Source organism: Crocuta crocuta, unplaced genomic scaffold (genome assembly GCF_008692635.1).
Source record: "Crocuta crocuta isolate KB4526 unplaced genomic scaffold, BGI_CrCroc_1.0 scaffold28, whole genome shotgun sequence".
Classification (NCBI taxonomy): domain Eukaryota; kingdom Metazoa; phylum Chordata; class Mammalia; order Carnivora; family Hyaenidae; genus Crocuta; species Crocuta crocuta.
Genome location: NW_027533256.1, coordinates 1,045,564 through 1,071,492, shown reverse-complemented (window position 1 = coordinate 1,071,492; position 25,929 = coordinate 1,045,564). Strand labels below are relative to the sequence as shown.

The 25,929-nt window shown below is 49.8% G+C and overlaps 1 protein-coding gene and 1 long non-coding RNA gene across 3 annotated transcripts in view; one reads left to right on the top strand and one right to left on the bottom strand.

Annotated features, from left to right (window-relative positions):
* The window catches only part of POLR3A (RNA polymerase III subunit A), a 48,358-nt gene extending 41,233 nt beyond the window's left edge, over positions 1-7,125 (top strand). For both annotated transcript variants that reach the window (XM_077746375.1, XM_077746374.1), the window contains 7 exons: positions 1,001-1,094; positions 1,276-1,368; positions 2,611-2,775; positions 3,250-3,414; positions 3,587-3,718; positions 4,753-4,885; positions 6,507-7,125. In XM_077746375.1, coding sequence (XP_077602501.1) covers positions 1,001-1,094; positions 1,276-1,368; positions 2,611-2,775; positions 3,250-3,414; positions 3,587-3,718; positions 4,753-4,885; positions 6,507-6,655 — 931 coding nt within the window. In that variant the 3' untranslated portion in view covers positions 6,656-7,125. The remainder of the gene's footprint in view (positions 1-1,000; positions 1,095-1,275; positions 1,369-2,610; positions 2,776-3,249; positions 3,415-3,586; positions 3,719-4,752; positions 4,886-6,506) is intronic.
* Positions 9-10,951, bottom strand: LOC144216930 (uncharacterized). The gene is made up of 3 exons (XR_013330801.1): positions 10,742-10,951; positions 10,351-10,471; positions 9-137 (listed from the first exon to the last, which is right to left on the bottom strand). It is a non-coding gene; the product is annotated as an uncharacterized LOC144216930 (long non-coding RNA).
* Between the last annotated feature and the right edge of the window lie 14,978 nt (positions 10,952-25,929).

The following is a 25,929-nucleotide window of genomic DNA, read 5'->3' as shown; positions in this document are numbered from 1 at the left end:
GTACCCGCCCTCCATGTCCCTTTGTTCTCCTGCTGCCTGTCACATTCTCTCTTACCACATGTGGTGCTCTGATGGGCAGTGTAGTGAACTCTGCTGATAGGCTGGTGTTCACCAGAGCTGGGTTTTTCAGAGACCCACTTGAAAAAAAAGTAAGTTGAAATTAGATACAGTCAAAACTGAGGCAGTGGTTGCTTAAAGACACAAGTCACATGAAAAAGAGAAACAAACAAAAAAAGACTGGAAAAGCTATTAATATGTCCCTGTAGATTTCAACTTGAGATCTTAGTATTCACAGCCTGATCACACCTGACAGTGAGTGTGTCACCTGAGCTGTGGCCGTATTCTGTGACTCCCAAGTGAGTTCGCGGCAGTGTTTGTAGGTCATCTGAGACTAGAAAAGATAACAAATATATTACAGTGCGTTCTGTGACAGAATCCCGAATCCAACAAAGCGATGACAGGGAGCATTCAGCGAAGGAGTGCCACGCTTGGTTCCAGAGCGGCAGTGGAGGCGTGCAGGATGGCAGGGGGCTCTGCAGCCTGCATGGGCTGCTCCGGTCTCTCCCGGGTGCGTGTGCAGGGGACGCAGCCAGCACGTTTAGGGCATAAGCTGGTAGCAAGTGACGGAAGAGTCGGAGGTGTCCTGGAGCAGCGGTGGTGCAGGTGGGGCACAGCCATGGGAAGCCGCCACACATGAACACAGAGGGTCGGTTTACTCCGGGAGCAGAACTGAAATAACCCTGCTAGGACCAGAGAGGACGAGGTCGGTTCACTCGGTCAGGAAGAGTGTCCTGAAAACCGTCCCATCCACTGAGGGAGTGGGTCGCATCATGAGGTCTCAGAATAGTAAGTCTGGCTAAGAATGTCTGTGAGGCTCCCAGGAAATGCCCAGGAAATTGCAGTTGTGTCGGGCGTTAGGATGCGGTAGTGCCTGGGTCTCACAAGGCAGCGGTCTCCCAGCGGGCCGTCTCCTGCTGTAACTGTCCGCCTGCCTTCTCAGCACTCCCATCATTACCGCCCAGCTGGACAAGGACGACGACGCAGACTACGCTCGCCTCGTGAAAGGCAGAATTGAGAAAACCCTCCTGGGAGAGGTAAGAAGTCCCCCTTGGCAACGAGAGCACTAGTTCAGCAACGCTGCGAGCAGGCATCAACACGTGTTGTGGGTTTACCGGTCAGTGTGGCCACGCTGGCCTGTGTCACCAACAACGAGCAGCATGTGCTCTTTGGAAAGGGAGAAGTGACCCTCTAACGTTCTGATCTTTTACATGACAGATTTCAGAGTATATTGAAGAAGTGTTTCTTCCGGACGATTGCTTTATCCTCGTCAAGCTCTCCCTGGAACGGATCAGACTTCTGAGACTGGAAGTGAGTCACATAATTAAATGTGGGCAGGAAGTCATCCTCTGTTAGTCCCAAAACGGGCGCTTATAAACTGGGGCAGGAGCTAAGTGAGGCACGAGAAGCATTGCAGAGGCTTCATTTCGGCATCTGCTCTATAAGAGTCTATTGTAGCTTTCCATTCTCTCTCTCTCTTTTTTTTTTTTAAGTTTATTATTTCGAGAGAGAGAGCATGAGCAGGGCAGGAGCCAAGAGAGAGTAAGAGAGAATCCCAAGCAGGCTCCCATCTCGGAGTTAGATCTCACACAACCATGAGATCATGACTTGAGCTGAAGTCCGGAGTCGGACACGCCCCCGACTGAGCCGCCCAGACGGTCCCCTCATTGTCCCTTTCTAAATCCAACCCTGACACACACACTCCCATCTAAAGACACACAAGAAGTAAGTTGACATTTTGAGGCCATGATACTTTTTCACTGGAGCACAGTCTTACAGGCTCTGGTGGGAGCGTAGAGCTGCCCATGTCTCCCCCATCTGTGAACCCTCAGAAGGGCGCCTGGCCAGCGCGGCAAGTCCTTCTGGCTGGGTGGCTTCCTCCAACTTACTATTACTGGTGTTCCTGAATACATAAAAGTTGAAAGATCGTCAGTGTTTCTCACAGACCAGCTGAGGCAAGGTTGCAGACTGAGTAACTTCCTGGCACCTTCCTCTTCCTCCCAAGTAGTTACCATCCACACTGGCCTTAGTACATTGTGTTTCAACTCATTCGTTCAAGTACCAAGTTTGTGTTGCCCGTAGACTGTGATTCCAGAATCAAGTGGCTAGTTCCCCAGTCTGGGGGCTTCTGTAGCCTCGCTCTGGCCACCCGCCTCGAATGTGGCACAGAGCCGTTGTGGTGAGGTCAGGTGAGGCGGAGGCTTTGCTGACGATTTTAAATGGTCCTGCTCTCCAGTCTCCACTCCCAGAACCACCTGAGAGCCTGTGTGTATCGCTGTGAATTGAGCATCCATTTTCGGGAGGGCTAAAAGTTGGTTTGGGGCTGAGGGGAGGTTGTGGAAAAAAAATTTCTACTTACAAATATATGGCATATAAGCAAATACATAGTACATCTCATTCTAAAGTTTCCTGGTGAGGGAGAAGATTAGGGGGACAAATGAGCTGGCTTGTTGGGGGGCAGCGATGGGAAAAGGTTAGAAGGCGCTGGCCTCGAAGCCTCCACACACATCAGTGACATCCCGGAGTTGTGGCCCGTGCCCGGCCTCCTTGCAGGTGAACGCGGAGACGGTGCGGTATTCCATCTGCATGTCCAAGCTCCGTGTGAAGCCCGGCGACGTGGCCGTCCACGGCGAGGCTGTGGTGTGCGTCACCCCCAGAGAGAACAGCAAGAGCTCCATGTACTATGTGCTGCAGTTCCTGAAAGAGGATCTCCCCAAGGTGAGGCCCAAGTCCCCTCTTGGGGGCCCCACCCCGCCTAGTGGCCGGAGATTTGTGAAGGGAGGGACGGCGCCTCCCTGTAGCCTGAACAACCAGCTGTCGGGCTGCCTCTGGACCGTGTCACTGCACAGACTGGAGGTGGTACTGGTTTCGTCTTGTCTGCCACTTCCCTCTGGGATCGGGTTTTTCCCTCCTTAGCACTGCCACACTGACACTGCCTGCTGGAGTCTCGTCCCTCGTGAAACTGGTGGGGCATGTGGCACGGTCCCCTGACCTTCCGTTTTCTGCCTAACCCCTAGCAGCACACAGGCACTTTTCGGTTTGGTGTGTCCTGACAAACTCCGCTGAGACACAGGGGTGGTCGACGTGACAACCCAGTTCCCAGTTCTCACAGCCTGGTGCTTTCTAAGGGTTCCAGGCCCCGGGGGCCGTGGGCACTGCAGGGCCTCGAGCCTTCTGTGTCTCCAAGTGCAGGTGGTGGTGCAGGGCATCCCCGAGGTTTCCAGAGCTGTCATCCACATCGACGAGCAGAGCGGAAAGGAGAAGTATAAACTCCTGGTGGAGGGTGACAACCTGCGGGCAGTCATGGCCACCCACGGTGTGAAGGGCACCCGCACTACCTCCAACAACACCTATGAGGTACAGCTCATGCCCGGGGCCACCCCCCAGTTGTCCCGGCACCCGTCCCTGACCTACCACTAAAGGGTGCTCGGCAGTCTGTTTCTGGCCAAGGGCCCGGAGCTTGCCGTGAGGCTGCCGGGCAGAGGAGAACAGAGGGAGACTTGCTTCCCCTCATCCGGGCTCTCTGTAGGTGGAGAAGACTCTGGGCATCGAAGCTGCCCGGACAACTATCATCAACGAAATCCAGTACACGATGGTCAACCACGGAATGAGCATCGACAGGAGGCACGTGATGCTGCTGTCCGACCTGATGACCTACAAGGTTCGTGGGAGGGGTGAGGTGCGCCGAGCCGGCTCACGACCGGCTGTGATGACACCGCTAAACAAAAATAAGATGTCACCATCACCCAAGAGCCAAAGCGCGGTCAGGCTAGGTGTTCTGGTGAACTTCCAGGATGAAACCTGTCACCTCGTGGAATGAGGTGGGGCGTGATTTCTGTCCTTCTTAGAAAGTCTTCCTAAGACAAAACTGCCCCTTGCCAAAAGCCTAGGCATTTCCTTGGCAAACTGAGGAGTTTCTTTCCCAGCAAACCCATTCATCAGACTTCTGTAGCCATTTCTGGGTAAACGATAAGTCAACGTCATCGAAGGGGAGGCTAGCTGGGAAGGAGGTTGTTGTTTTTGTTTTTGTTTTTGTTTTTCTCTTTTCCCACAAAACATGTTCCCTGTAGTAGTGCCGTGAGGTTTTCAGGATGCCTCACCATAGAACTAGGTGGGGAAATGACCCGTTTCTTCCGCCCTGTGGTAAAGGCTCTCATTTTTAAGTCTTCCCTTCCTGTGCTAGTCTCTAGGCATGTAATGTGTTACGTAGTTGCAGAGAGTAGTGGACCTACCGTTTTTATCCTGTTTTATTTGTTTTAAGTATCTTCCACATTGTTAATGCAGCTTTTATGAGTATGCTTTTTTAATGATGACGCAGTATTCACTTGAATGAAAGCACCTAAATTTACGTATCTCTTTCCCTGCTTTGAAACTCGTAAATTATTTGACATTGAAGTTCTTTGAGCCACAGTAAACAACTTTGGAAGTACTCTCTTGTTTAAAAGTTAGGTCTTTAATTCTAGCTCTCAGTTGCTAGTTCTTTCTTCCAATGGCATATGGTCACGAGTGCAGGGGTCTGCGTCCCCATGGGATAGGGGTGGGACAGATGGCCTCTAGGGTCCTGTTCACACCTGAGACTGACCTGAACCTTGCTGATTTCTGCTTGTTCTGTTGATGGGATGCAGGGGGTGTGGTTTGCGCCGGGCCTTTGTAAGTGGCGTGAGTACCACCCGGTCTCCTCCTCCGCTTGTGCAGGGTGAAGTCTTGGGCATTACGAGGTTTGGCCTGGCCAAGATGAAGGAGAGTGTGCTGATGCTGGCCTCCTTTGAGAAGACAGCCGACCATCTCTTTGATGCTGCCTACTTCGGGCAGAAGGACTCCGTGTGTGGTAGGTTTGGTGTTTCTAGAAGCTTCACCAGAGGCCGTTGTTTACAGCTTATCCCATGGGCTGGGGCTTCCCAGGAGGTGAGGGAAGTGAGTAGGCAGAGCTTTTATTTTTTGAGAATAAAATCACAGATGATCTTTTATCACCAAAGCCTGGCTGTGGCTTGGCTTTGGGGCCAAGAAGGAAAGATGAACCCTGGGCACCAAGGAATTGTTCTTGATCTTGTTCTCTGATCCTACACCCTCTGCGTGGTGCCCAGGCTGACAGGAGAGGGGCAGCGTCCAGCACCCCTGCTGCTGTGACCCCTGGGAAAGAGCCGCCGGGCCCAGCACCGTGCCTGCGCTTCCTTCAGCACACTGAGCTGCAGGTATTAAACCTGGCACAGTGAGAAGAAACTTGGTTGCTGACAGGTCTCACCCTGCACCGGCCTCCTCCCCCTGCTACTCGGCACATCTCTGACGACGGCCTGGGAGAAGAGAGCTATGGGGGGGACCATCACGACAGTGCCCGCTGCCCAGCTCACTCTTCCCTGAGTCCCGCACTAGTGCCCGCTGTCCTCTGTCCTGTCTCATGCAAGACCCTGCAGGCCCGACGTGGGAGTCCCTGGGGGGCTCAGTAGCCTCCCCAAGGTCACGTTCTCATCCGGCCCAAGCAGGGATGCCCAGCTTGGCTGCCGTCCCCTCCACCAGAGCTCTGCTTCCTGGCAGCTGTTTCCCACCCATCTCCTCTCCCAGTCTTAGGTGGATTTGCGAAACGGGGTGGTCAGGTGGAGGCCCATCAGGGTATATACCTCTGCTTTCTTTGTTCCCAAGGCTAATTCTTTCTCCTTTCAGAAGGGACGCAGGTTGCAGATGGAGGGACAGAGATATTACTGCGTCATTTTTAAAATAGCGAATGGTCAGAGGAAAGAAACGGAGCCGAGATTGGGGCGGGAGAACAGGACAAGGCCAAGGCAAAACCAGGAGCGAGCATGATTAACAGTGGGACTGGCAGCCAGCACTGGAGCCCCACGCGCTCCCCCCTCTCCTCTGCCGACCACCTCTGGGGCCTGGCGTGGTCACGCTGCCCCCACTCTGAAATCTCCCCCCTCCTCGTCCTTTACAGGTTATTAACTCTGTCAACCCTCACTACGTGTTGGTCTTTAACTTGGTGGTGGTCTTGGTCTCCTGGTAGCACAAAGCCCAGAACGCAGTGGGCAGGCACTGGTTATGGAGCCAGAAGCCTGAGCCAGAGTTAGAGTGGAGTTCAAAGAATCTGCTGCATTGCCTCACCCCTGTGTCCGTGCAGGGACCTTGTCTTCCTAGTGTGTCCGGTTAGGGCCGTGGGTTTCCAGGACACGGGTGTGCTGCTGGGCCTGGCCTTACCCTGACCATGTAGCATAGACACCAAGTTTCTGCTGCTGTTTCCAAGGGGATTGGCATCTGCTGTCAGCCTGGTTGCTTTTTTTCTAGGCCCTAAGCTAAGGAAACACGGGGGGGCTTAGTGTTTCCTGAGCATCATTCAGTATCCCTGCTTCTGTGTCAGGTGTTCTCGAAGGCGCGCCTACAGTCACCGGGGACCTGCTCGGCTGGTAGCCCACCCTGTGCTGAAAAGCCCTCTAATCCCCCTTTCTGGTTGGTTTCAGGAGTGTCTGAATGCATCATCATGGGGATCCCCATGAACATTGGAACTGGGCTCTTCAAGCTGCTGCACAAAGCTGACAGGGACCCAAGCCCTCCCAGGAGGCCCCTGATCTTCGACACGAACGAATTCCACATCCCCCTTGTCACATAGTCCAGGGAAGAAGGGACCATTCATGACCTCGGCTCCTTGTCCCATCTGGAAAGGGTCGAGACTGGCGGCTGCTCTGGAGAGCTTGGGCTTCCTGGAACAGACCCCGACATCCCGGCCGTGCTGGTAGTCAGAGAAGGCCCCTGGTCCCCAGGAGCGGCTCCCCCGTGGCCCTGATCACATCACAGTGCCTGGTTGGGAGAACTGAAGCTTAATCTGTTTGAAACCCGGGACTGGCGAGGAGGCCCCGGCCAGGCATCGCTGTCCCTCTCACCTCACCCATCCAGCCACTGGCCCTCAGGAGTTTCATGTCATGACCCAGCGCCAGCTGTAAGCCTCGTGGCCACGGGCCGCTGTCATTCCTGTTCCTCACGGCCAAGGTTCCTGGTCTTTCTGTTCCTCGGCCATGCTAGATTCTCTCAGCGTGGCCTCCTCGTGTAAATGTTATCACTATTATTTATTTGTTCAGTTCACGGACTCTTGTTATTTGTTGTTATTTTGGCTTTACTTTCAAAACCAAGAAGCCAGCGTTAAAGTATCACGGAAAAACTGGTCAAGCAAATGGGACCGACTAGGATTTGTAACCAAGTTGAAACTGTTAGAAGGCCCAGGCTACTCTGAAACATCTTTTACAGACACCCCTGGCCACTCCTTATTTGTGTCTACCTCTGACTTGTGACGGGCGTCAGACCCTCCTTCGTGGTCCATAGAAGCCTTGCCAGAGTTTGGAGCCCACTTGGGGACTGTCAGTGTACCTGGAGGTGATGCGTGAGGCTGCTCCGGGCCCCTGCACTGCCTGGGTGGTGACCACACCCCCTGAGGTGTGTTCGCATGTGCCCTGCCTGCCACTTCCTAAGTGCAAGCGGTGCAGGCGCAGAGCTAGGGCCTAAAAAGTGCCCTGGGGGCAGCAGTGGGATAGGGCCCCCCTGGGTAGAGGCAGGCATCCTCCTCACATCCAGGTAAGGGGTGAACGGGCCACCCCAGTGGGAAGGGCGGAAGACCTGGGGTGGGGGTGGGGTGTCCGAGCTGGCGGGTGCCCCGTTTGGCGCTAGCAGGCTGCTCAAAGGGGAAATGGTAACAGTCGAAAGCGCCTGTCAGGCTGGGAGGAGAGCCAGCAGGGTGTCTCAGGAAAACCCACGTTTGACTGCCCTCTCGGTGTGTCGCTGGTGACTTCATCAGCACTGGTGGGTTTTCCCAGGCTTGAGATGGGGTTTTGAGCGAGAGAGGAAAGAAATGTACATACACAGCATGTCTCAGAGAGCAGATGGTTTTACTGCAGCAGACCGTGGTGCTTTGCATTGAATTAGCCCCTCAGGATTGGGCCAGAGTCACGGAAGAGAAATGATGATGGCCGCAGCTCTCTACTCCCTCTGCAGAGCCTTCCGTGAAGCCTGCCCTCCCTCCCCGCCCTGTCCAGAGACGAGTCCCACTGACCTGGCTCTTCCCTCCTCACCAGGGGCTTGGGAAACCAAGGCTGCTTAGCTGGGAGTGAGATGACAGTGAAACGTGGGGCTTTGACCCTGCTTTCTGGCTCCATGGATATGAGAAGGGCTACTTGTGAAGTGAAGTAGCCAATTTCTCTCATTGTGTTCATCCCCTGGAAGAATCAGCAGCCCAAACTGTGTTTTTCACACTCTTTTCTGTTGAGCTTTTCTAATTTCCTACCTTCTGAAGATAGTGCCATTTTATTTAAATCAGTATTTGGGGGTGAAGAAGTCATGTTGAAGCAGACTTTTTTTGAAAGTGCTCCCGTGTTTGGAAAGTAGTGGAGCAGTCACTTCCGGTTATACAGACAGCAAGTACATGCCCGATATGCAAGCAGGACACAGTTACTGGGGAAGAGTGACAAAGAGGTCTTGAGTTGACACAGCCTTAAATCTCCCAAGATTTTCAGGGCGTCTGGCTGGCTCAGTTGAGCATCCAACTCTGACTCAGGTCTTGGTCTCACGGTTCGTGAGTTCAGGCCCCACATTGGGCTCTGCACTGTCAGCAAGGAGCCGCCTTTGGATCCTCTTTCGCCCCCTCTCTCTGCCCCTGCCCTGCTTATGCTCACTCTCTACAAAACGAACCTTTAGAAAAGAAAACCTCCGGGATTTTCTCTTCTGCCATAAGACGACCACAGTGGGCATCGCAGGGCTGAAACGGCACTTCCGTGAAGCTGTCAGGCCCGGGCCCTGCTGGCCTCCCTTGCACCAGCTCTGGTTTATGGTCCACGGCGGCCCCTCCATTTCCTGGCATTCTAGCCAGAAGACGAGGGGAAAGAGAGGCATAGCACTTCCTTTAAGGAAAGTTCCAAAAAGTTGCATGACGTTTCTGTTTCCATCCCTTCCGCCAGAACTAACCAAACCCAGCTCCAAGGGAAGCTGGCAAGTGCCTCCTGGGTTCTGGGTAGCCATGTGCCTAGTGAAGATAACGGGAGGAACAGGAAGCAGGAAGCAGTCGTGTCTCTGCCTCAGGTGTATCGGGACCTTAAGGGGGTGGGGCTGATGTTGTTAACTGGTTTTGATTGACCAAGGCCTGCAAGGCCCCCTGAACCCCTCAGAACGGAATGTTGCTGGGGCAGGTGGGGCCAAGGAACCTCTTCCTCTTCAGAAGAAACAGACCGAGACCCTGACCCCTCCACTACCTCTATTTTTTTCCCCTTCTGGCAAATTTTACACCTGGCAGTTTTTTGGGTTTTTGGCTTGCTTTTTTTGTTTTGTTTTTTAATAAACTGGCATTGAAAATAGACCACATTCCCTTAGCAGGCTATTCAAACTTTCTGGGCTCGTGGAGAACGTAACTCGAACATTCATTCAATAACCCTGACGATTGCTCGCCTGCTACCAGGGCTGGGTGGAGAGTGGGCAAAACTCCCGTGGCCCCTTACCTTGTCGACTTAATTTAAGGACAGCACTCTCCAGGAGAAATGTGTGTGACTTTAAATTTTCTAATGTCCTTACATGTTTTTTTAAATGGTAAGCTTAATTATATTTAACTCAACACATCCAAAATAAATATTCTTCTTTATGTAGTCAATATACAAATTATGAGATATTTTACACTCTTCATACTGAGTTTTCAAAATCCAGTGTATGGTTTTTTGTTGTTGTTGTTTTAATGTTTACTTATTTTTGAGAGAGAGAGCAGGGGAGAGGAAGAGAAAGAGGGAGACAGAGGATCCGGAGCAGGCCCCGAGGTGTCGGCACGGAGCCCGACGCAGGGCTCGAACTCACCAAACTGCTAGATCATGACTTGAGCTGAAGTTGGACACTTAACTGAGCCACCCGGACACCCCACAATCTACTGTATGTTTTATACTTGACAACACATTTCAAGTTCCACGTGTGCAATAGCCACAGGTGGCTGGTGGCTATCGTATTAAGACTGGAAAGCGTGGGTTAGTGGAGGAGACCATAAACTATTGCAATCACATGCTGTGCTGAGCCAGGGAAGGGCTACAGGGATGGAGAAGAATGCAGAGCCCTGCCCTGGCTGGTGCTGTGACAAGATGGGATGAGAAGAGCAAGGGTATGGGCTCCAGGAAGAGGTACTGATACACAGGGAGGCCCTGTGGAAGGGGAGCAAGGGCCAAGGGCCACCAGCGAGAGACCACTGGCATCCTCTCTAGAAAGTGGTATCTGGGCTGAACCCAGGCCCAGGGAGTTTCCACCGCCTTCTGTACCTTCTGAGGCTGGCCACTCGGCTCCCCCACTTACTGTTCAAGGAACTTTTTGGTGAACATCTCTCTTGGGGCTTGAACTGTCCAGTACTCGTTTTCTGTGGCCTCCTCACCTGGCCGCAAACCCAAGTCCCATTAGAAGGTAGATGATCCACGTTCTGAAAAGGCAGAGGAAACCTAGTGTAGAAAGACCGGGCCTCACAGCCTCCTTCAGAAGCTTTTTGGCACCGAGTTCACGCTGTGTTCACACTGTGCCTGGGGCCTGTCCTTCCATACTCCTTTCCTGGAGGAGGGATTGCCTCCGGGGTGGGGGATGGGGTTTCAGGGGTGAGAAGAATCCTGCCCCTGTCCCCTGCAGTCGCTCCACCACCAAACAACAGGCCTGACCAATCCACCACATACACGTCGGGGAGCACATCATAACCAACCTGGCATGAGGAATAAAATAATCCAGACTCCCAGCTGGACTACACCGGCCTCCCAGGTGCTCAGGGCAAGCGGTGTAGTCAGCCTTCGGTAAGACAGCGCTCAGGCCCTGTGTGAATTCAAGAGTCCCCGAAAGATCCACTGGTCCAGCCGAAATGGTCCCTGGTCTGAGCGAGCCACGACTCGGGTTAGCAGCGCTACCTGCTTTCTCCCCTTCTCAGTTTCCCAGTCCGTAAACCACCGTCTGGCCTATATATTTTATAAATTGTGCTAATTGGGTCTCCCCCAGTAGAACGTAGGCTCCAAGAGCATGGGTTGTTCCTTTTGTTTTAATAAGTTAGCACCGTGCCTGCCGCGTCGTGGGTGGAATAAATGCAGCGGATTCAGCCTTGAATTCCCCCTTAGTGTTCAGCGTCAAGGAGTGAGGCCCTTGGAGCCCAGCAGCCTGGATTTATATCCCTGCTCACTTTCCAGCTTCCTCGAAGCTGCCTGGAGCCCCAAGCCCACAGGCCCATGTTAAGGGTGTCCTTGCCTCAGGGTCGCCATTGAAGGACTGTCCTCTACCACTTTTCCCCAAAGGCTCAATTCCACCTTTGCCCAGAGAGGGGCCCTCGCAGCGCTGGAACTGCTAGAAGTGGCTGGTGAGCGCCTCCCCGCCTCCCACTCGCTGCAGGCCTGGGCCCCAACCCTGGCCCCAAACAGAAGAGTCGGAGCCAAGCACTTCCAGCATATACCACCATGGGTGATTTATTTAAGGGTCTCCAAATAATCACTTAAGTGTCACCATGGCAACCTGAAGAGTTGCCATGGAGATTGGAGCAGGAAACGTCCCCATGGAGACCCCTGGGAGACTCTCTAGGAAATCATTACCAGGTGGATGGGGCTTGAGAAGGGGGAGCTGGGCAAATGAGGGAGCCCCACGGTTCTGTGTACTGGCAGGAGGAGGGGGCGAAAGGGCAGGGTGGGAAAGACCAGCCTGGGAAGGCAGGCAAGTTAATGATCTCCACCAAGTCTAGGGGCCCGTGTGATAAAGAACTTCTACCGTATGCGCCGAATACATCTGATGGGAAAGTCAGGAAACTAGTAACAGCGGTGGCCCCGAAGAAGGGGGTATAGGAGAGAGACATGTGTGCTCTTTTGTGTACTGTTGGACTTTCTTTTGTCATAGGTATGTAAATACTAAGCATTCCAAAATTAAAATCAGTTATTTACAGAGCATTTATTACATTAAATATACCCTCAAAACATCTCCATATGGTTAGGTATCACCCCCACTGCACAGATGGGGAACTAGGGTTCAGAAAGTGGCTCACTGTCACACAGATCAATGGGAATCCAACCCAGGGCTCTCCAGCACCCCCGAGCGCGTCTGAGTTCTCTGATCTGCCACTGGGCTGCTAAGCACCGTTAGGTGACTGTCTGGCCCCTGGACCTCGGTGTCTTCCCCTGCAATAGTTGGGCAGTGTGGACTGGATGAAAGCAAAAGTCCCGCTATAGCTCTGACATCCTGTGACTGGGCGCTCTTTGGAAGGGTTTCTGAGAATGATCATCACCCCCTTTCTCTTCCTCTCCCTTTCCCTCATCCGCTCTCCAGTCCCCATCCACAGCCATGCGCCTTCAGGGTTCTAAAGGAAACACTTCACTCAGAGTGCCAAGCCAGAGGGACCTTCAAAGAAGCTCTAGATTCCCTCTTAGCAGTGGAGGAGGGTGTGTGGCCCAAGAGAGGGAAGGTGAGCCCACCAGGAAAATACAAAACCATGACACAGCTCCACATACCCATTCTGGTGGCTATCATGGAAAAACAAACAAACAAAAAAGATGAACAGGGACAAGTATTTGGAAAGATGTTGAGAAACTAAAACCTTCATACACCACCCATGGAGAGATTGGAACCTGTATACACGGCTATCAAATGGTTCAGCTCTGCCTCCGCTCAGGCTGCTACAACAAAATCCCATTGACTAGGTAGTTTATACAACAGATACTTATGGGGTACCTGGGTGGCTCAGTCAGTTAAGCGTTTGACTTCGGCTCAGGTCATGATCTCATGGCTTCTGAGTTTGAGTCCCGCGTCAGGCTCTGTGCTGACAGCTCGGAGCCTGGAGCCTGCTTCAGATTCTGTCTCCCTCACCTCCCCCACTCACATTCTCTCTCTCTTTCTTTCTCAAAAATAAATAAACATTAAAAAATAATAGTTAAAAAAATAAACAACAGACACTTTTTTTTTAATGTTTTATTTATTTTTGAGAGAGAGATAGAGACAGCAGGGGAGGGTCAAAGAGAGAGGGAGACACAGAATCTGAAGCAGGCTCCAGGCTCCGAGCTGTCAGCACAGAGCCTGACGCGGGACTCAAACTCAGAAGCCATGAGATCATGACCTGAGCCGAAGTCGGCCGCTTAACCGACTGAGCCACCCAGGCGCCCCAACAACAGACGCTTCTTTCTCACAGTTCTGAACACTGAGAAGTCCAAGATCAAAGTGCCAGTGTATTCAGTTCTTCATGAGGGCCCATGTCCAGACAGCCACCTCCTTGAGATGTCCTCACATGGTGGAGGGAGGAAGCTCAGGTGTCTCTTCTCTTCTAAGGGTGTGAATTCCATCATGGGGCTCTACCCTCGTGACCTCATCTAAATCTGATTTCCTCCCCAAAGCCTCACCTCTTAATAGCATCACATTGGGGGGTGATGGTTTCAACATAAGAATTTAGTGGGGCGAAGGACGCAAACATTCAGTCCATAAAAAAAAGAAGTCTAGAAAACAGTCTGGCAGTTGCTCAATGGGTTAAACATAGGTACCACATGGCTCAGCAATTCCACACCTAGGTATACCCCCAAGAAGGTTCAAAACATGGGTTACCGGTAAAACAGGGACACAAGCGTTCACAGTACCATTCTACAAAACAGCCGAAAAGTGGAAAGGACCCACATGTCCGTCAGTGGAGGAATGGATAAGCAAAATGTGGTGGCACATCCACACGATGGAATATTGTTTGGCCATAAAGGGGACCAAAGTATTGACATACGCTGTGGATGATCCTTGAGAATGTCATGCTAAGGGAAAGAAGCCACTCACAAAGAACCGTACAGCACTTATATGAAATGTCCAGAACAAGGGGATCTGTAAAGACAGAAAGTAAGTTAGTGCCTGCCTGGGGCTGGGGTGGGGAAGGTTGGCTGGTGATTGCTAATGGATGCTGGGTTTCTTCTGGGGTGAAGAAAGTGTTCGCAAATTGATTGTGGTGTCAGGTACATGACTGAATATTCTAAAAGTCACTAAATTGCGTAAGCTAAGTGGGTACATTGTATGCTAGGTGGATAGTATCTCAATAAAGCTGTTCTCACAGTTCGTGGGTTCAAGCCCCGGGTCGGGCTCTGTGCTGACAGTTAGCTCAGAGCCTTGAGCCTGTTTCAGATTCTGTGTCTCCCTCTCTCTCTGACCCTCCCCTGCTCACACTCTCTCTCTCTCTCTCTCTCTCAGAAATAAATAAAACATTTAAAAAAGTTTTTTTTTTTTTTAAATAAAAATAAACAAGAGAGTGAGAGGGAAAGTACTAACCCGAGGCCACACAACAACCAGTGGCCACCTTGGGGTCCCGGCTCCCAGCCAGCCTCCTCGCACTCCTGCTGTCTTTAAGGGGGCCAGTAGGGCCTCTCAGGCTGCTTCTGAAATGAGTGGGTGCTGAGTGCTGGGGGCTTCAGATCGTGCCCTCCTCCCCACGGCCCTCAGCCAGACCATCATTCTTTAACAAACAGGCAACCTCAAGATTTCGTTTGGAGAAACGGGTCCACTGTCAAAAGGAAAGAAAAGTAAAAGTTTGAAAGCCACTGACCAGAGAAAGTATCAAGGAGGGATGGCAAAGTGATTAAGAACCTAGCCACTGGCCTTGTAGGAAGCATGTGTTTTTATTCAGATGCTCTGATATTCTGGGGCCTTGCTGACCCTGGAGAGAGTACCCCTCCCCAGGGACTAGCCAATACCTGGAGGTAAAGGACTGTCCTGTGAGTGCCCTTTTCATATACAAACCAACTAATTTAGAACCCATATCATATCACCTTTAAAAAAATAATAATAATAATAATCTCTATCCCCAACGTGGGGCTTGAACTTGCAACCCTGAGATCGAGTCACATACTTCACCAGCTGAGCCAGCCAGGCACCCCGATTGCCTTCTTGTTACCCTCAGCCACTATTCCCCTGCCCTAATCACCCCAGGGCCAGGTACCAGACAACGGGGGACAGCCCTCTGCACCAGAGCCCACTGACATTATTGAAACGAGACAGTCTTGAACCTGCTTACCCCACCTCAGCCATGCTTCCTGCAGAAACCACATAAAAGGGTCCTGGCCATGTTTCCCCTCCTATATCCACCTTCTGGTGTCCCCCAGTGTGCCCCCTGCATGGCATGTCCCGTCCTCTTGGGAAACTCTCTTTTCTTTCTTTCTTTTTTAAATTTTTTTAATAGTTTATTCATTTTTAAGACAGAGACAGACAGAACATGAGTGGGGGAGGGGCAGAGAGAGAGGGAGACACAGAATCCGAAACAGGCTCCAGGCTCCGAGCTGTCAGCACAGAACCCAATGCGGGGCTTGAACCCACAAACCGTGAGATCATGACCTGAGCTAAAGTCGGACACTTAACCGACTGAGCCACCCAGGCGTGCCCCCTTTTTATCGAGGCATAACTGACATGTGCCATTATATTAGTTTCAGGGGCACAACACAATGATTCAATATTTGTGTATATGTAAAACGATCACCACAGTAAGTCTAGCTAACATCTGTCACCATGCATTATTACAAAAAAAAGTTTTTTTACTTGTGTTAAAGACTTTTGAGATCTACTCTCTTAGCAATTTTCAGACATCCAGAACCATACTGTTAACTGCAGTCACCATGTTGTACACATACTATCTTTCCAAGGACAGTTATCTCCCGATCTGGTGGCCTCGCCATACAAATAAAGTCTACGTTCTAAATTTTTTTTATGTTTATTTATTTTTGAGAGAGATAGGGCGTGAGCAGGGGAGGGGCAGAGAGAGAGGGAGATACAGAATCTGAAGCAGGTGCCACACTCTGAGCTGTCACCACAGAGCCTGACACGGGGCTCGAACCCACGAGGTATGAGATCATGACCTGAGCTGAAGTCGGCCGCCCAACCGACTGAGCCCCCCAGCCCCCCCATGGTCTACATTCTAAAGCAGGCCTCATCTGCTCTACGTTTGCCATGGCACCTGTGACCGCAGATAATGTCCTCTTCCAGAAACCCAGGTCCCCAGCCGGGCTGGGCTCAGGCACCTCATACACAGGTGTTGTGTTTACAATCCATTGTGACTTACAAAAGAAGGCTGTGCCAAGGGTCCAAGTGGGCCCCAGTCTGGCCCCTGCTCTGCTTTTCAAGCTGTGGATGTGACAGGGCAAAAGGGGCATCCGTTCCTGATACATAAAAAGGCCCCAGTGGGTCAGCAGTGGCCCTCAGCCACCGTATGGTGCTACTACCAGGACCAAAAAGGTTAAGAGTTGTAGAGTACCTAGAACAGCACCTAGCATGCCAGAAATAGTGTCATCATGGTCCCAGAAGGCAGGGCAGGGTTCCTAGATACTGTGACAAGAAGGCTTCCATTCTTTTTTGCTTCTTGGGAGATAAAGGGGCTGTGGGTATACTGAACCCGATGTCATTTCATTTTTTAAAAACTTTTCATGTTTATTTATTTTTGAGAGAGAGACAGCGTGTGAGCAGGGGAGGGTCAGAGAGAGAGGGAGACACAGAACCTGAAACAGGCTCCAGGCTCTGAGCTGTCAGCACAGAGCCCCATGCGGGGCTCAAGGTCCCAAGCCGCGAGTTCATGACCTGAGCTGAAGTCAGCCGCTTCACCGACTGAGCCACCCAGGCGCCCCTAGCTGATGTCATTTAAATCTCAAAGGAAAATGAACTGAGCCGACACCCAGACTACAAATGAACACATATTTGCACACCCACGTTCATAGCAGTGTTATTCACAAGAGCCAAAATATGGAAACAACCCAAGTGCCTGTTGACGGATGAATAGATAAACAAAATGTGCTCTATGCACACAATGGAATATTATTCAGCCTTAAAAAGGAAGGAAATTCTGACGCATGCTACACTACAGATGAGCCTTGAGGACGTTATGCCAAGTGAAATAAGTCCGTCACAGAAAGATCCTGTATAATTCCACTTACATGAGGTGCCTAGAAGAGCCAAATCCACAGACACAGAAAGTAGAAATGGTGGTTGCCACAGGCTGAACGGAAGGGGGGATTTGGAATTGTTGCTTAATGGACACAGTGCTTTAGTTCTTATAGGTTGAAAAAGTTCTGGAGATGGGTGGTGTTGATGGCCACACAACAATGTGGATGTACTGAATGCCACTGAACTGTACACTTAAAGATAGTTTAAGATGGTAGAGTTTATGTATATTTTACCACAATTTCTTTTTAAAGGCACAGCCAAGTCATTTGCTAACAAATCCATACACATGGGAGTAATTACTCTGATCCTTTAGGAAAACCACTCAGGGCAGTGGGAAGCGATCTTTAAAATGCTTCTCAACCATAGGGGTAGGGAAGGAAAAATAGGTTTACCAACAGAGAGGGAGGCAAACCATAAAAAACCCTTAAATACAGAGAACAAACTGAGGGTTGATGGGGATGGGGGGTTGGGGGTGATGGGCATTGAGGGGCGGGCACTTGTTGGAACGGGCACTGAACGTTGTATGTGAGCCATGAATCACAGGTATCTGCTCCCGGAGCCAAGAGCGCACTGTATACACTGTATGTTAGCTAATGTGACAATAAATGATTAAAATAATGATAATAATAATAATTTAAACCAAAGAAGAAGGGGAAAATAAATAATAAATAAATAAATAAAGTGCTTCTCCACTGGGGAGGTGGTGACATTTGTTTGGACCCCTCAGGCCCCACGGAGGCTGAGCTCTCTGTCTGTGAGGTGCCTGGATCATGACGTTTCCTGCTCACACCAGCTATTTTCTTTTTCCTTTCCTTTTTATTTGCATTCCAGTATAGTTAACATACAGTGTCGTATCAAGACGAGCTATTTTAAGTTAATTTCACGCACATACATTCCTGCCAATGTGATAGGAGAAAATGCCCTCTCTTTCATTTGCACTTGTTTGTGTTCTCCCAGGTTTCAACCTGTTGTTGACTAGTGGCTTTCACCTTTCACGAGTGGCCTACTCTCACTGCTCNAATGTCATTGCCCTGTTTTTGAGAAGTCTCTGGTCTTGGCCGTCAGGTGCTCAGTCAGAATTCCTAGTGACAAGAAGTAGAAACCAAATGCAGCTAATGATGTGGAAAAGTTTTGTTCTGTTCTGTTCGGTTTTGGAAACATATCAGGCAGCTCACAGAGTCCATCACAAAGGCTGGGAAGGCAGTGCAGGGCTTCACGATGAGCTAGGCAGCTAGGCACAACCCAAGGGCACCCAGCGGCGGGGAAGCAGCAGGGCCACACCCCTGCGCGGCCTGGCGAGGGCCTGGGACGCCCTGCTGGGGGGCTTGCTGCCGCCTGGTCCTGCTGCTAAGACTCTCTGTTCTCCCTTCGCGGGGCAGCCAGGTGGCAAGGGCAGGGATAGTGCGGGTCTGTCACTCCTGTCCTGGGGAACGGGAGGCAGGGAAATGCCTTCACTGGATGGAGCGAGGAGAGACTGAGATGCTGGGCTGTCCAAAAGTTGAGAAACACCAAGTACTTACGAGAGTATAAAGCATCTTTGTGTCCGTAAGAGTAACAATCAACAGCTCCTGTTTATCAGGTTTTGCTGATGAGGTTATATAGCGGCAAGAACCCTGGTGAACATATCACATGCTATTATTAACTCTTTTTCTTTAATTTTTTTAAATGTTTGGTTTTTTTGAGAGAGAGAGAAAGAGATTGAGACAGAGCATGAGCGGGGCAGAGAGAGAGGGAGACACAGAATCTGAAGCAGGCTCCAGGCCTGAGCAAGTATGTCACTTTTCTTCTTCTTCTTCTTCTTCTTTTTTTTAAGTGTTTATTTTTGAGAGACAGAGCATGAACAGGGGAGGGGCAGAGATAGAGGGAGACACAGAATCCAAAGCAGGCTCCAGGCTCTGAGCTGTCAGCACAGAGCCCAAGGTGGGGCTCAAACACACGAACCTCGAGATCATGACCTGAACCAAAGTCGGACACTTAACCGATTGAGCCACCCACGTGCCCCAAATGCTGTCATTAACTCTTAAAATGGTCCTCTAAGATTGGTACACTGTCCCTGTTTTGTAAGTGAAAGAAAATTGAGGCCCAGAGAGGCTCTTTCTTTCACTTTTCTGGGGCAGACGTAAAAGTTGGAACCGGAGAGCACACCCAGCTCCATCTGACTCTAAAGTCATCAGGCTTTCTAGGTGGTGACGGAACAATCACAGCACCCGCCTCCCCACCCAGAGAGCACATAGCAGAGTGCAACTCCGGAGCCTCTGACTAGATCCACTCTCTCAGGATCTCTGATGCCCTTCAAGGTCCAGGAAGGCTCCAAACACAATCACTCCCTGCCTGAGTGACGTAAGGAAGACTTTGCTGGGGTATTTTCTTCATGGTCTCTTATTTAGCCAGGAAAAAATGTATAAAATATGTATTTAAGAAGATATTTTAGGGGAGCCTGGGTGGCTTAGTCGGTTAAGCGTCCGACTTTCGCTTAGGTCATGATCTCGCGGTTCGTGGGTTCGAGNAAAGAAGATATTTTTGGGGCACCTGGGTGGCTCAATCGGTTGAGCATCTGACTTCGGCTTGGGTCATGATTTGTGAGTTCAAGGCCCACGTGGGGCTCAATGCTACCAGCACAGAGTCTGCTTTAGGTCCTCTGTCTCCCGCTCTCTCTGCCCCTCCCCTGATTGTTCTCTGTACCTTTCTCAAAATAAAAGCAAACTTTTATTTTATTTTATTTTAATGTTTTATTTATTTCTAGGAGAGAGAGACAGCGTGAGCAGGGGAGGGTCAGAGAGAGAGGGAGTCACAGACTGAAACAGGCTCCAGGCTCTGAGCTGGCAACCAGCACAGAGCCCGATGCGGGGCTCGAACCCACGAACCGCGAGATCATGACCTAAGCGAAAGTCGGATGCTCAACCGACTAAGCCACCCAGGCGCCCCAAAAGCAAACTTTTAAAAAACAAAAACAAAAAGGAAATTAAACTGGTAGAATATCATCTGAATTTAGCGAGGGGAGATTTCAACAACTGATAGAGTTTGGCATTGAGTACAAAGAAAATGAAGCGAATGAAGCGGGGGGTAGATAATTATTCGCTCTAGGAGAAAATAAAAAAGCTTGTGCATGAAATGGGAAATAATCACAGTCTATCCATAGCTCATGGTATAAACACATGGGAATAATGTTTATCTAGCGGCAATACTGTCAACACCTACTGCTGCTCTAACCAGCTTATCACGTGGCTACACTGGAAGGATGGGGGCCAAACGAGTGAGTGGGTTGTTGGGAACAAGAAGGAGCCATAAAAATTGAAGGTGGATCGTTCTGACGAGGGAGAAGACTCCTTTTCCTGTCTTGCGCCATTTGACTCTTGGAGCTATGTGAATGAGTGTTACTAGAAATTAAAACTGCCCTGATTTCTATCTTACAATGTACAAGCTCAGGCAGGCAGGCAGAGGAAGCAAAGCTAAGATATAAATGAAGAATCCAGGATCCTAAAGAAAACTCTAGTTGTAGACAGGGTAGGAAAGAGTACAGGCAGGTAGAAGGAACAGTGGTGCTTCCAGAAATGGGCTCAGGACAAAAGTGAGACTTCCTTAGACTCATCCAGGAAACTGGTACACAGAACATAATCTTTGAACTTGACCTTCAGGATGCAGCCCTGTTCTCTAGAGAATGTGGCACGGAATGGAAGGCAAAGCAGCCGTGGCTCCCCACCCTTTGCCCCACCCTCCAGCCCTGCTCCTGCCCCTCAAGACTCCCTGCCTGGAGGGCTTGCAGAGATCAGACCAGCTGAGGGGCCGAGGGTGTGCTTCAGAGCCAGCAGACAAACCCGGCTTTACTTACGCGCCACCCCCAACCCCCACATGCTCTAACTCCCGTCATGGTCACGTCTACGACATCTGGGCACACGGCTCAGCCGACCCACCTGCACAGCTTCACCAGACATTCCACACTCAGACAGTGGTGCCGGGAGTAAAGCTGCAGAGAAAGGGAAGGTATTAGGGAGAATTAAGGTGAGGAAGTGACTCAGCCCAGCAAAAGCCTGCAGGCACTCAGAGGAGTTCTCCAGAGCAGGGGTGGCTGCTTGTTTGGGCTTTCGAGCCAGCTTGGGAGTGTCCCTGAAATGTCACTCTGCTCGGCCCCATTGAGCCCTGGGGTGGGAGGGGAGAGTGGGGGGCTCTTGCCCTTGCCCTCCCCTGGCCTCCAGAGCATCCCTGGTGGGCTAGGGGAGTCTTGGGTTTGGCAAGCCCTCTGGTTTCTTTTTTTTTTTTTTTTAATTTTTTTAATGCTTTATTTCTAGGAGAGAGAGAGAGACAGCGTGAGCAGGGGAGGGTGAGAGAGAGAGGGAGTCACAGACTGAAACAGGCTCCAGGCTCCGAGCTGGCAGTCAGCACAGAGCCCGACGCGGGGCTCGAACCCACGAACCGCGAGATCATGACCCAAGCGAAAGTCGGACGCTTAACCGACTAAGCCACCCAGGCGCCCGGCAAGCCCGCTGGTTTCTGTCTCCTGGATCTGTTTGCCTGGTGCAGAGTGGAGCCAGGTTGGGGAGGTGACCCTAAGGAGAGACGGCGAGGACATAGGGTGGGCCTTTGGGCCTGGCTGGCCGAAACCAGCCTCTTGGGGCTCAGGGAGAGCCACTGTTGTATAGACAATGCGCAGTCTTACAGTCAAACAATCCAAATTCAAGCTCTCGAGCTTAGAAAAGATACTAGCCAATTGGATACTACTTCTTCATCAAACAAACCCTGGGAAACAAAACCACTCATCCATTTCTGGTCAAATCCATTCATCCATTCATTCCATAAACATTCTGCTATGCCAGGGTCTGGGTTCGTTTAGCAAGAACTCTATAAAGTAAACCACCTCACACTCATTAGGATGGCTACTATTAAAAATACAACAGAAAATAACAAATGCTGGCAAGGCTGTGATCCAGCATTTTCTGAGTACATACCCAAAAGAATTAAAAGCAGGGTCTGTGCGGCACCTGCGTGGCTCAGTTAAGTGTCTGACTCTTGGTTTTGGCTTACGTCATGATCTCGTGGTTCATGGGCTATGCGCTGACAGCATGGAGCCTGCTTGGGATTCTCTCTCTCCCTCTCTCTCTCTGTCCCTTCTCCACTCATGTTCTCTCTCTCTCACTATCTCAAGGTAAGTAAACTTTAAAAAAAAAAAAAGAAGTGTCTTGAAGAGATATTTGTACACCCTTTTTCATAGGAGCATTACTCAGACTGGCCAAAAGGTGGAAACAACCCGTGTCTATTGATGGGTGAACTGATAAACAAAATGTGACAGACACATATACTGGGATATTCAGCCTGAACAAGGACAGAAATTCAGACACATGATACAACATAGATGAACCTTAGGGACAATATGCTAAGTAAAAGAAGCCAATTATAAAGAGACAGATATTGTATGATTCCAGTTACATGAAGTACTCAGAGTAGTGGAATTCATAGTAACAGAAAGAATGGTGATTGCCAGGGGTTGAGGGGATGAGGAATGGGGAGCTGTCCTTCAAAAAGACACAATTTCTTCCACCAACATACCTAAAGACAGCTGGGCAGAGAGAGGGGAACATAGCTACACAAAGGGACCAGGGACAGCTTGTTGAATATTTGTTGGAAAGCGCTGTAAATAAGAATGCACACAGTACAGGAAAGCACAGACGAGGAAGCATTTCATTTTGCTTTGGGGTGGAGATGGGGGTGGGTTCTGGGAGGAAAGGACATTTGAGCGGCACCCTTGACGGTGAGTAGGGTTTGACCAGAACCGAAATTCTGCTTATCTATCACACTAGTTTTTAGGACTCTGGGAAAATTCCATGACTCCTTTGAGCCTCAGTTTCCTTGCCCATAAAAATGGCAAAATACCACCATTGTAAGGGTACCATGAGGATTAAATGAGAGAATATACATCATTAGTTTCACACAGGAATTGGCATAAAATACACAGTCACTTAATGATAACTTCCAGTATTATTACTATTATCATCACTACTATTGTCATTGTATTTTGATCTATATTGGGAATGGTTGATGATAAAGCTAAAATGGTAGGCCAGGGTCAGATTAGGTCTCGAACAGCCTAGAGTTTAGTCATATTTTCCCAGCAGTTAGGAGCCTTGGGAGGTTTTGAGGAAGAGACTATGTGAGATGTTAGAACTGAATTTGCTTGCAGTCAAGTTTATATATTTACCTTATATTTACCTGGGCTGGATATGTGGGTTTCTAGGCCATCCCATCTGGGTTTCAGTGCCATGTTTATGGATAGGAGGGCCTTTAAGTACCAGTTCCAGGAGGGGCCCAGGAAACAAGCCCTAGACTTCAAAAAACAGAGGTAGAGGACCCAGAGAGGAGGATGGCACAACTGTAATTGGGGAAGAAAACTTACTTGCTTACTTTGTTTTCACAGTGATGCGAGACTTTAATCAACGTTCTTGCAAGAACGGGTGTCTGATGGACAGGCCGTCACAGCAGACAATTTATCTCCTAACATGCAAGTCCCTCCCCTGGCTCCTCATTGGCTGAGTACTGCAGAGGTTACAGGCTTACCTGGATGTCACCTATGCCACATAAGGCAAAAAGTAGTGTGACTGAGACAAATGCACGTTTTCTGAGGTGATGCGAAGACTTTCAGTCCCTCCGTGCATTGGCACGTGCTTGCTTATTTCACCGCCCACAAAAATAAGCCCTCGAAATGGAGAGCGGAAGGACCACGAAGGAAGTGTCTAAGTGCTTGGGACTCTATTATGTTGGGGGGGAGGGGGTGGGGGGATTCACATATATTTCCAATAGGTTGTTAACCTACTGTTAACTAGAAGGCACAGCTTTTACTCGATAAGAAAACTGACTTTACAGGGCGCCCGGGTAGCTCAGTCGGTTAAGCATCTGACTTCAGCTCAAGTAATGATCTTGTGGTTCATGGATTTGAGCCCCACATCAGGCTCTGTGCTGACAGCTCAGAGACTGGAGCCTAATTCAGATTCTGTGTCTACCTCTCTCCCTGCCAATCCCTTGCTCGCTCGCTCTCAAAAATAAATAAAAACATTTAAAATTTTTTAAAAAGAGAGAAAAGAAAACTTACTTTAAACCTGGCTATGTGGGCTCCAGTTTCCTAAGTGAGCAGATAGTATATCTTGCAACATTTAAGAACGTGGCTTTGTTAAATATGTATTTTTCTCTCCAACATTTCGTGTTGTGAAATATGAGTGTGTATGTTTGTATGGTGAGGGCATTAGGCAGACCTGTTTAGAAGCACTCTTTTGAGCAAATACATCTTTGGAAGAGATTGTTCATTGTCCTACAAATCCATTCTCTCTCTTTTCTTATAGTTGGGCATATGGGCACAAGAATAAAGACTACATTTCCTAATATTACTTGTAGTTAGCCACTGGGACAGAAGAGAAAGTATCTTGTGTACCTTTCAGAAAGCGTATTCAAAGAAAAAGGGGTGAAACCTTATTTTCCTTTCATCCTTGTTGGCTGGAATATAGATCTGATGGCTGGAACTCACACAGCCTCATTGGAGTTTAAGCAGCTCAATGCATGTGCAGAGAAGAGTGGAACAAGACAGAAGAAACCAGGGAGCATTATACCAACCTAGATAGCTGATCTGTGGTCTTCACTTATGTGGGAGAGGAATATACTTGTAGTTTAATCTGCTATTATTTGTGGGGTTTTGTCATTTACAGCAAAACAATCTTTTTTGTTTGTCTGTTTAGAGGAAGAAAGAGAGTGAGCACAGTGAGGGGAGAGGCACAGTGATAGGGAGGGAGAGAATCCCAACTAGCCTCCATGCAGTCAGCGCAGAGCCCCACACAGGGCTCAAACTCTTGAACGGTGAGATAATGTCCTGAGCCGAAATCAAGAGTCAGACACTTAAATGACCGAGCCACTCAGGCACTCCAGGGCGAGAAGGGCAGAGAGAGAGAAACAAAGAGTCTTCAGCAGGGTCCATGCTGTCAGTTCAGAGCCCAATGTAAGGCTCAATCCCACAATCCTGGAATCATGACCTGAGCGGAAATTAAGAGTCGGATGCTCAACCGACTGAGCCACTCAGGAAAACACAGCAAAACAAATTTAACGTCATAGCCAATAAACTCTGGCCTTATTCCCTTTGGTAGCCTTGCTGAACAATTTTTGCTTTGAGCTTCCCTCTAACTCTCAGCCTGATGAAAGGAAATTCAATTGGTGTTACAGGCCTATGTGAGAGAGACCACCCTGGTGCCACTGTGTGAGATGAATTCCAGATGAGAATGCCTAGAAGCAGGTGAACCACTTGAGAAACCAGTTAGGCATTACCTGGTGAAGCTAAAAACCGCATACCCGTGACCCAGCAATTCCCCTTAAATATGGGAAAGAGATTTGTGCACACATGCATCAGTCAGGAGTCACATCCAGCAGCCCTGTTAGCAATCGCCGAAGACTGGATGCAGTCCAGATGACCATCAACAGGAGAATGGCTACGCAAATCGGGGTGTGTTTACACAATAGAATTGACCATGCTGCAGGGAGAAAGAATGAACCACCGCAAGCATTGATGTGGGCAAAACTCCAAAAAAAAAAAAAAAATCATGTTGCAGAAAAGCAGTGAGGCACAGAAGAAAGTACGCAGTCCTAGAAAATCCCAAACCAGGCCACTCTAGACAGTGTGTTGTTTAGTGGTGTATATATATATATATATGTGTGTGTGTGTATACACACACACATATATATATATATATGGTCAGACTTTAGAGAAAAGCCAAAAACGGTTCGGACCAGATTCGGGATGGAGGTTAGAAGGGCAGAGGGGGCGATGGGCTGTCATGGAGGGAGCACAGGAGGACTTTGATGTCTGGTGACATGCTCTTTCTTCCCCTGGAGGGGCAGGAAAGGGGCTGACTGTATGGGTGTTCGCTCTGGCATCACGCTGTCAACTATACGTGTGCATTTGCTGCTCTCCTCTGAATGTGAGTGAGACAGGGAGGGAGGAAGAATTAAGGC